The 10,015-nt window shown below is 34.1% G+C and overlaps 1 protein-coding gene across 2 annotated transcripts in view; it reads right to left on the reverse strand.

The window, feature by feature from the left end:
* The window catches only part of LOC142534090 (flap endonuclease 1), a 30,757-nt gene extending 20,979 nt beyond the window's left edge, over positions 1-9,778 (reverse strand). For both annotated transcript variants that reach the window (XM_075640996.1, XM_075640995.1), the window contains exons 1-2: positions 9,595-9,778; positions 9,396-9,512 (exon numbers count right to left, since the gene is read on the reverse strand). In XM_075640996.1, coding sequence (XP_075497111.1) covers positions 9,396-9,512; positions 9,595-9,606 — 129 coding nt within the window. In that variant the 5' untranslated portion in view covers positions 9,607-9,778. The remainder of the gene's footprint in view (positions 1-9,395; positions 9,513-9,594) is intronic.
* Positions 9,779-10,015: the final 237 nt, after the last annotated feature.

The following is a 10,015-nucleotide window of genomic DNA, read 5'->3' on the forward strand; positions in this document are numbered from 1 at the left end:
TTTACCACAAAAACAACATACAATATTGGATTTTTAGGATCTGGAAGTGTTACATAATTCCAAGCAATGTCCTTTCGATTTGATGGAATTGTTGTGTTTGACATGTTTAAATACTGAAATGAAATATAAATACAAATCACCTATTATATTATTAAAAATAAAAAAACACAACTTATATTTTAAACAAAAATTCCTAAAATTAGGGTTTAGCGGTTTACCAATTGGGTAGCAAATGAGAAGAGGATACGGCGGCGGCACGGCAGAGCGAAGGCGGCGGTGACAAGGCAGAGGCAGAGAAGAGACGCATGCACAGATGCAAAACAGTGGACTTGGGCAGAAGCAGAGACGCACTAAACGATAGAGATTTTAATTATGTACATGGGCTGGGCTTACATTTGGATGCTGGACTTGGGCTAAATCTGGACTTGGGCTAAATCATAGTTGTTAAAAGCGCTCGCCTCACTCGCTCAAGCGCAAAGCGAGGTGAGGCGAGCTTGATGCGCTTTGGGGCAATCCGAAGCGCATCAGGTTGATTAAGCGTGCACTTCTGTGCGCTTCGTTGCTGCAAGTGGGGCGATCGCTTGGGCGCTTCAAGAAGCCGCACAAATTCTTTTTTAGTCTACCAAATCCAATGTACTTTAGCCCCAGTCCAGCATTTAAATTAAAGCCCAGCCCATTTAGGTACTTAAATTTCTGCGCTACGTCCGGTTTACTTTTCTGCCCCTTGCCACTACATCTAATATTCTGCCTCTGCATCTAATCTCCTTCTGCCTCGCCGCTATTGCGCCGCCGCCGCCGCCGCCGCCGTGTTCCCTTCTCATTTGCTACCCAAAAATTGGTAAACACTAATTTTAAGAATTTCTAAAAAAAAAATTAAATTGTGTCTTTTTTAATAACATAATAAGTGATTTGTATTTATATTTCAGTATTTAAACATGTCAAACACAACATTTCTATCAAATCGAAAGGACATTGCTTGGAATTATGCAACACTTCCGGATCCTAAAAACCCAAATATTGTATGTTGTTTTGTGGTAAAATAACAAATGGTGGGATTTATCGGCACAAGCTACATTTAGTTGGGGGTAATAGAAATGTGAAAGCTTGTCCGAAGGGTCCGGAGCATGTCAAAGAAGAAATTAAAGAGTTCATGCAAAAAAAAGTGTTTTGAAGAATCAAATGGATGATATTCCTCATTTAGATGATATTGTTGATTAGGAAGAAGATGAAGATGAGGATGATATTCAAACTAAAAGGAAAGGGAAACGACCAATGTCCCGGCCCTACGGTGCAGGGTAAAAGGTGTAAACAAGCAGGGCCTATTGATCTTTATTTTGTGAAAGACGTAGAAGAAAATTTCAGACAGAGACGTGCGAAAAATAAAGGCCAATATAATGAAATAAGAAGAAATTAAGAGAAGAAGTGGTTCAGAAATTTGCTACGTGCATGTATGACGCCGGAATTCCTTTTAATGTTGTTAAATATGATTCTTTGCAACCATGTATTTGATGCAATTGGGACTTTTAGAGTGGGAATGAAACCTCCATCATATCATGAAGTAGGAGTTAAATATTTGAAAAAGGTCTTGAAAAATACAAACCTGCTTCTCAAATCCCACGAAGAAGATCATGTTAGATATGGTTGTACAATCATGGCAGATGGGTGGACGGATAAAAAAGTAGAACTAAAGGAAGCATATTTGTTGAATCGGTGGATGCTTCAAGTTATTGTCACACTGCTGATAAGATGTATGAGTTGCTTTCTTTATTTGGGAATCGAATTGGAGAACAGAATATGGTTCAGGTTGTAACAGATGATGCAAGTTGCAATGTTAGAGCAGGTAATATTTTAAATTGTAAACTGAATTAAAAATTTGATTTTTTAATTTTTAAAATAAATTTATTTTATTTTTTCAGGTCGTCTTTTGGAAAAAAATTTTCCACACTTGTATTGGACTACATGTGCAGCTCATTGCTTAGATTTGATGCTTGAGAAAATATTCAAAATTCCTAACCTCAAAAAATTGCATGAACAGGCATTGATGGTGAATGGTTATATTTACAATAGACCACAATTGTTGAGCATGATGAGGGAGTTTACTCGACAGAGAGACATGGTAAGAACTGCAAAGACTCGTTTCGCAACCGCTTTTTTGACTTTAAAGTTGTTTCAAGCTCAACAAGCGAATCTGAGAAAGATGTTTACATCTGAAAAGTGGGCAAAAAGTCGATATTCTAGAGAGGCGGCTGGAAAACGTGTTGCAGAAGTGATATTGATGTCTTCTTTTTGGAAAACTATAGTTTTTGCATTAAAAGTTGGTGGCCCATTGCTGAAAGTATCGCGGCTAATAGACGGTGAAAAAAGGTCCCCAATGGGTTACATCTATGAGGCGATGGACAGAGTCAAATAAGCTATCGCTGCATCATTTAATAATAATGAAGAGAACTATCGTGGTATTTTTGAAATCATTGAAAAAAGATGGAACATTCAACTCCATCATCCTTTGCATGCGACTGGATATTTCTTAAATCCTGACTTTTTTTACTCAAATTGTGACAGAAAATGATGAAGTGTTGGAGGGTCTGTACAAATGCATAGCTAGATTGGTGCGAGGTAAAGATTTACAAGATAAGATCACAAATCAATTGGATAAATACGAAAAAGCAGGACTTTTTGGTTTACCCACGGCTATCAGACAAAGAGCTTCAAAATCACCAGGTAAATAATACTTAGTGTAATATTAATTTATTTCTTAAGCATTACTTATAGTATAGAATCTATAGATACAAACTTTGAATGATAAAAAATTTAATCTTATATTTTTTGTGTTTCAACTTTGAAGCTGATTGGTAGTCTTACTTATGGTGCATCAACACCTGAATAAAAACATTTGCAATGAAGATTTTGTTCCTCACATGCTCTTCTTCAGGTTGTGAACGTAATTGGAGTGTATTTGAACATGTAAGTTTAAAGTTTTTTTATACATATTAAATTTTAAATTATGCAGTATGAATCTAACTTCTTACTTTCTAATTTTTGGCAGCTACATTCTAAAAAAAGAAATAGGTTGTCAACAACGATTGAATGATTTGGTATATGTCAAATACAACAGAGCGTTGAGGCAAAGATATGTCGTGCAAGATAAGATTGATTCTATTTCTTTGTCAGAAATAGATGTATTTATTTGTCAGAATAGATGATAGTAACGAATGGTTGTCGGGAAAGTTGGATAACAGTGATAAAGAGAATGATCTCGAAATGCATCTACTTCAAAAGGAGCATCATCATCCACTTCAACAAAAAGAAAGCAATCTTCAGCCCGAACTAGTCTTGTGGATGAAGAAGAGATCAACATTGATTATGAAACTGAAGAAGAAGAAGAAAAAGATACCGATGGATGCAAATCAAGTGTTGGGGCTGATGACATAGATTTGGAAGATGAAGATGACGATTATAATAACATTTGATATTTCATCTATCACATTTTGAAAGACTTTTTATTTTGTTTTGATTTTTTTATAATATTTTGTTTATTGCGCTTTTTTCCGTAAAACGTGTGCTTCGCTTTGCGCTTGAAGCCCAAAGACACTTGAGCGCTTTTTTGTGCCTCGCGCTTTTTACAACTATGGACAGAATTTAAAAAAAAAATTGGGCTGAAGCGCATAGCGATCGCTCAGAAAATCACAGGCGAAGCGCACTGAAGCGTGTGCTTCATCCACCTGCTGCGCTTTGGGGTTCGCAACCAGGTCGCCTAGCCACGCCTAGCTCTTAAGTCAAATTCTGGTCCGCGCCTCTCGGTCTCTCTCTGCTGGCTGCTGCCGAACGTTCCAAATTCCAATTAAGGTAAATTTATAGCCACATGAAATGATTAAAAAACTGTGCTAGTGTGCGTCATCAAAAATCATAACATCAGCCACCAATATCAACTTTCGTTGCTTCCCGGATGATTGGATTCATTAATATAATGTATTTCAACAATATAATTATATTTTATAATTTGTATTTATAATTTTAATTTTGCATTTCAGCAATTTATAGCAGAATTCCAGAATATAGCATGTTATTGCCGATAAAAATGTCAAATTCTGAATCACAAGCCCTTCGGAAAAATCCAGTATGGAATTATGCAACATTAGGAGATCCAAAAAATACCAATAGAGTGAAGTGCAATTTTTGTGGGAAAATAATTAATGGTGGGATTTATCGACATAAGCAACATCTTGTTGGAGGCAATAGAAATACGAAAACTTACTCAAATTGTCCAGAGCACGTTAAAGAAGAAATCAGTTCTTATATGACAAAAAAGAAATAACTGAAAAATCAAATGGATGTGATCCCTCACTTTGATGAAGTTGCAAAACAACAAGCTTGTCCAATAGATATATATTTCTGAGAAGATGCTGATGAGACAGTACCGCAAGGAAAAAAAAGATGCAAAGACAGCGAAGTTGTATGATGAAAATAAGAAAAAACTGAGGGGCTAGATGGATGTACGATGCAGGTATTCCATTTAATGCCATGAATTATGATAGTTTTAACCCATTTATTGAAGTTGTTGGACAATTTGGTTGTAGAATGAAGCCCCCTACCTATCATGAAGTTGATATGTTTAAAAAAGAAGTTAGAATATACAAAATTGATATTGAAAGAATACACAGATGACCATTTTAAATATGGATGCACTTTGATGGCAGATGGGTGGACCGATAGAAAAAATAGGACATTGATCAACTTTTTGTTAAATGGTCCTAGAGGGACTGTGTTTATAGAATCAGTGGATGGGTCGAGCTATTATCACACGGGTCCGAAATTGTTTGATTTGTTCGACAAATATGTGCAACAAAGGGCAAAGAATGTGGTTCAAATTGTTACTGATGGTGCAAACGCAAAATGTTTTAGTTGGTATGGTTTTAATTTTTAAATTTTGATATTAGTTATATCACTTTTTATAAAATTATTATACTATTTAAATTAGTTCTAACTTCCGATGTGTAATTTTTATATTGTATTTAAATTTTAATGAACATGAGTCATTTGGAAACACATTATCCTCACTTATATTGGTCTCCATGCGCTGCTCATTGTTTAGATTTGATGCTTAAAGGTTTCGTTAAACTTCCCCACTTGAAGAAGGTATATGAAAGAGCAATGATGGTTAATGGATATAAAGATAACAGACCCCAAGTTTTAAACATGACATATTCACGAGATAGAAAGATATGGTTAACGCTGGAAAAACTCGTTTTGCAACTGTTTTTTAGACTTTGAGGCGGTTTCATAAGCACAAGGCGAGTTTGAAAAAAATGTTTAAATCTGAGAAATGGACCACTAGTAAATTTGAAAATGAGGCATAGGTAATTGGACAACAGAGAATATATCAATGCCTTCATTTTGGAAGACGGTCGTTTATGCGGTTAAAGTGGGTGGTCTAGTGGTGAAAATTCTTCGATTGGTTGATGGGAAAAAAAACCTCCAATGGGCTATATTTATGAGGCAATGGATCTGGCTAAAGAAGTTATTGTTGTCTGATTTGACCACAAAGAGGATAAATATAAAGATATTTTTGATATAATTGATCATGGCTAAAGAAGTTATTGCTGCCTGATTTGATCACAAAGAGGATAAATATAAAGATATTTTTGATATAATTGATTATAGGTGGACGATACAACTCCATCGACCTTTACATGCTACTGGGCATTTCTTAAACCCGGAGTTCTTATATTCAGATTCTAATATAGAAAATGACATTGAAGTTGTAACGAATTTGTATAAATGTATCGCTAGGATATGTGAAAGTACATAAAGGCTGAAAGACTTTTTGGAATACCTATAGCAGTTAGACAAAGAAACAAAAAACATCTGTTAATCAATATTTTTATTTTTATTATTATATAATAATTGACATGTAATAGTTTTAATGTTCAATTTTTTATTTTATTTCGAAATTACTAGCAGAATTGTGGTTGGCTTATGGGTGTTCGAAAACCGAATTGCAAGTATATGCCGTGAAAGTTCTCGGACTTACTTTTAGTTCATCTGCTTGTGACGAAATTGGTGTATGTTTGAACATGTGAGTACTAAGTATTAGTAGTTAATGAAAAATTAAATAAATTTATTATTTTAAAGCTAATATTAATTTGTATCAAATATGTGCAACTTCATTCTAAAAGAAGAAATAGATTGGAGCAATAAAAAATGAACGTTTTGTTTATATCAAGTATAATAGGGCTTTGAAGCGCCGATATGATATGTGTGATACGATTGATCCTATTTATTTGGCTGATATAGATGATAGAAATGAATGGTTGATCGGGGACTAAATAATAATAGTGATGACGAAAATGATCTCGTGTTTGATGATGATAGTTTGACTTGGGGTGAATTGGATGAGCTTCTGGGGTTGATGAAGATGTCTATAATTTTAGATCTCGATGTCCATCCTCTACAAAAGAAGCAGAGGCTGGTACGAGTACGTTAAATACGTATAAAAGAAAATCCACTATCCATCGTTATAATAAAAAAGAGGAGGAAGAAATTGATTTTGTTGAAAATGATGAGGAATCAGAAGAATACAAATCTGGAGCTTTAGCTTCTGGAGAAAATGATGATGATAAAGTTGGAGAAGATAAAGATAAATTTGATGATTTAGATTTTTTAAGTTTTTCCTTAATATACTATGATGTACTTAAGACTTACTAATGAATTTTAAATGATTGAAGTTTGTTTTTTATTATGATTTATGCTACATTATTTATTAATAAATTTTTATTTATATTATTTGTTATCTTTGTGAAAAATATTTAATTTAAATATTATAAAATACTTTATATATGTTGAATTTTAAAATTTGTGTCAAATGAATTTTATTTCGATAAAGCGTTCGCTTCGCTTTGAGCCTCGTGCCTCAGGCCCAAGGCACCCTAGCGCTTTAGTGTGCCTTGCGCCCCAAATAACTATGCGACAGAATCCATCAAAGAAACTATGTGGATGAGAGGCTTTATGGTTGAACTTGGATTCGGACAGCAAGTTGTGACAATGTTCTGCGATAATCGAAGTGCAATTCATTTAGTCAAGCATCAATTGTTCCAAGAAAGATCCAAACACATTGATGCAAACTACATTTTCTGAGAGAAGTGAAGAAACTGGAACCATATTTGTTAGCAAAATCAGTACAGATCATAACCCTGCGGATATGTGTGCCAGAGTACAACTAAGTGCAAAGTTCAATCATTGTGTGGACCTAAAAAATGTGGCTAGTGATGTAGGGCCTGAAGGAAGGCTAGTGGAGTCACCACTATGTGAATTTGAATGGAGACAATGTGGAGATTTGTGAACGAAAGTGCCTTCAATTCAGACAAAGACGATTGACAATTTAGTATGGGAAACTAACTAACTGGAATGATAACTTCTCTTGGCCTGGATTTGGAATGCAATTGATAAATGAACGATGCAGATCAACACTTCTAGATTACTTCAAGTAGATCAAGTATAAAAGGAAGATTGATCATCCAGAAGAGATGGACTTTCCAAAGGAATCGAGAACTTGGTTATCAAGAAGAGAGAAAAATAATCTAGTGTTTCCACTTGTTATATTGAGAAAATACAAGAGTGATCTATTTTTCTAGAGCTCAGATATAATTCTCGATAGATTGTAACTTGTAAACGAATGTAGGCATTACCTCAGCCGAACCACCTAAAAACTTTGTTGTGATTGGGATGTAAATGAACCAAACCGTTTGTGAGCTATTCGAAGCTCGATTCAATAAAAGCTCGTTTAATGAGGCCCGTTAAGATAAACGAACTAAGCTCAAGTTTTACAATATTCAGCTCGTTAGCTCGTGGACATATTCGTTGGTAAGTGAATGAGTCATCTCTTACGTGAATAAATAATAATTTTGATATTTGATTTATTGATTTTGCAATACATTTACAAATTTTAATAAGAATGTTATATTTTTCTCTAAATATATAATTTACTTTTTAATAAATTCAATATAGATATAAATTTATTATTCATATTTATTAAGCTCTTTAGGCTCGATGAAAGCGTGAATAAGCTCGTGAGCCATTAATATATACATTAAATAAAACTCGAGCTCAGCTAGATTATAAACGAGTCAAGCTCAACTCAAGAATTCGGCTCGGCTCGGCTCGATTACATCCCTAGTTGTGTTCATTCTTGATTCTTATACCAAAATTCTCTACAAGTAAAAAATCCAACTCTACTAACATAATCTTCTCCTTTGTGAAGTATCATTGTATCTCTTTAGACCTTCACTACATTAGCAATACAAAGTACTAGAATTCAAGACATTCAGAATTGTCTTCGAAACACTGGTTCGTTGAGTCTTAGATTTCAACAAAGTAATTATTAGACTAGATATGACCGATGAGTTCCTGATCACAATGGACAACTTTACGACCGGGAAATGATTGTTGATGCTTGACTTCAGAAACATGTTGGTTGATGTAAAAAAAGCTCTCTTTGTAAATACAAGTCTTGCTCTTTGTTTCTTCGATTAATGGCCTCAACCGCATTTTAGAGCTCTTAAATCTAATTCATTATTGCACATTGTTGATAAGTTTTGTCAGGATAAATGGTTTGGTATATCTCTTCTTTTTATTTTAAAATTAGATTGATCTTATCTTTCAGTTGTAGGAGTTTATTATATATTCTGAAACATTAGTTATATGATTAACTTTGAAGCATTCAATAAAATAGTTATGTCTTCCGTATCAATTCTTTCACGGTTATTAGCTTTTATGGTATCAGAGAGCTATTAAAAGCTACAACCATCGATGGTCAAGCTTTTGCCTGTTCGTTCTCAATTACAACTTACTGATGTGTTCACAAAACCGTGGCTGTCTGCTGCATTAGTTACCCTTATTATCCAAGATGACCATCAAATATCTTTGTCGTCCACCTTGAGGGGGAGTTTTATATTTTATAATTATTGACAATTAGTTACTTGAATAGTTAGCAAGTTAATTAGGTAATACTCACGTAACTGTAATTATACATACAAATACAAAGTGATGTACTGTGCATACTTTCATTTTCTTCTTTAATTTAACACAATGAATTCAAACACTCTGTTCTATTGAACTCATAGATGTAAAATCAACTCCTTTCAAAGGCATTTATGAATCTCTAGTTCATCATTAGTGAAATAACCAAATTGTTTCAAATTCACGAAGTTCTTACACTTCTTCTGAAGACAAACACCTATGTCTCGATGCATCTCATAAGCTTATTATAGGTGCAAACCAATACAAAGACCGACTTTTTGGGCTCGTGTCAAACAAAAACACATTTTGGAACATAAAGTAATTTTAATTGTGTCAACAAGCATGCGCGGGCACAATTTCACACAAAAGGAAAGTTCACTGACAAGGAATTGGTAGATGCTCATGCTGGCATCAATGGCGATTTTTCGGCCAAAATAGCTCTCGAATTTCTGCTCTTTCAATGCCTTGGGAGCATTGTCCGCCAACAGCTTCGTTAAACCCTAGATATTGACAGAAAAAAGCACTTTTTAAACACCCGGAGCACAAAAATCAGTAGGAATAGAATTAGGCCCAAATAGTTACCTTAATTCCCATTTGAAATGCAGAGAGTGTAAGAAAACCGTCTATGTTTGCATCGACGTCGCCTGGGTGTAGGGTTTTATGCTTTTCCCGCCATTTTCAGAACCCTTGTTTGATGCGAACCGGGTGAGCTCGAGCTTCGTTACTGCTCATTTCGAGATTTTAGAGGACCGTCGGTAGATTTTTTGGTGATAAATTTAAAAGTATTTTATATAAATATTTTTTATAGGAATATGGATTAATTTTAATAATTTCAAATTTTCTCTACATTATACAACAATTTTTTTTTTACTTTTTGAACCAATTTTCTTTTAATTATTATTTCTAAACAAAATTTGCATGAATGAAATGTTAAATTAACTAAAAATATTGTATTAAAGGGGAAATTAGAAATATCAAAATAATTTCACCAAAAGTTAGTTAT

The sequence above is a fragment of the Primulina tabacum genome, unplaced genomic scaffold, assembly GCF_025594145.1.
Source record: "Primulina tabacum isolate GXHZ01 unplaced genomic scaffold, ASM2559414v2 Contig65, whole genome shotgun sequence".
NCBI lineage: Eukaryota > Viridiplantae > Streptophyta > Magnoliopsida > Lamiales > Gesneriaceae > Primulina > Primulina tabacum.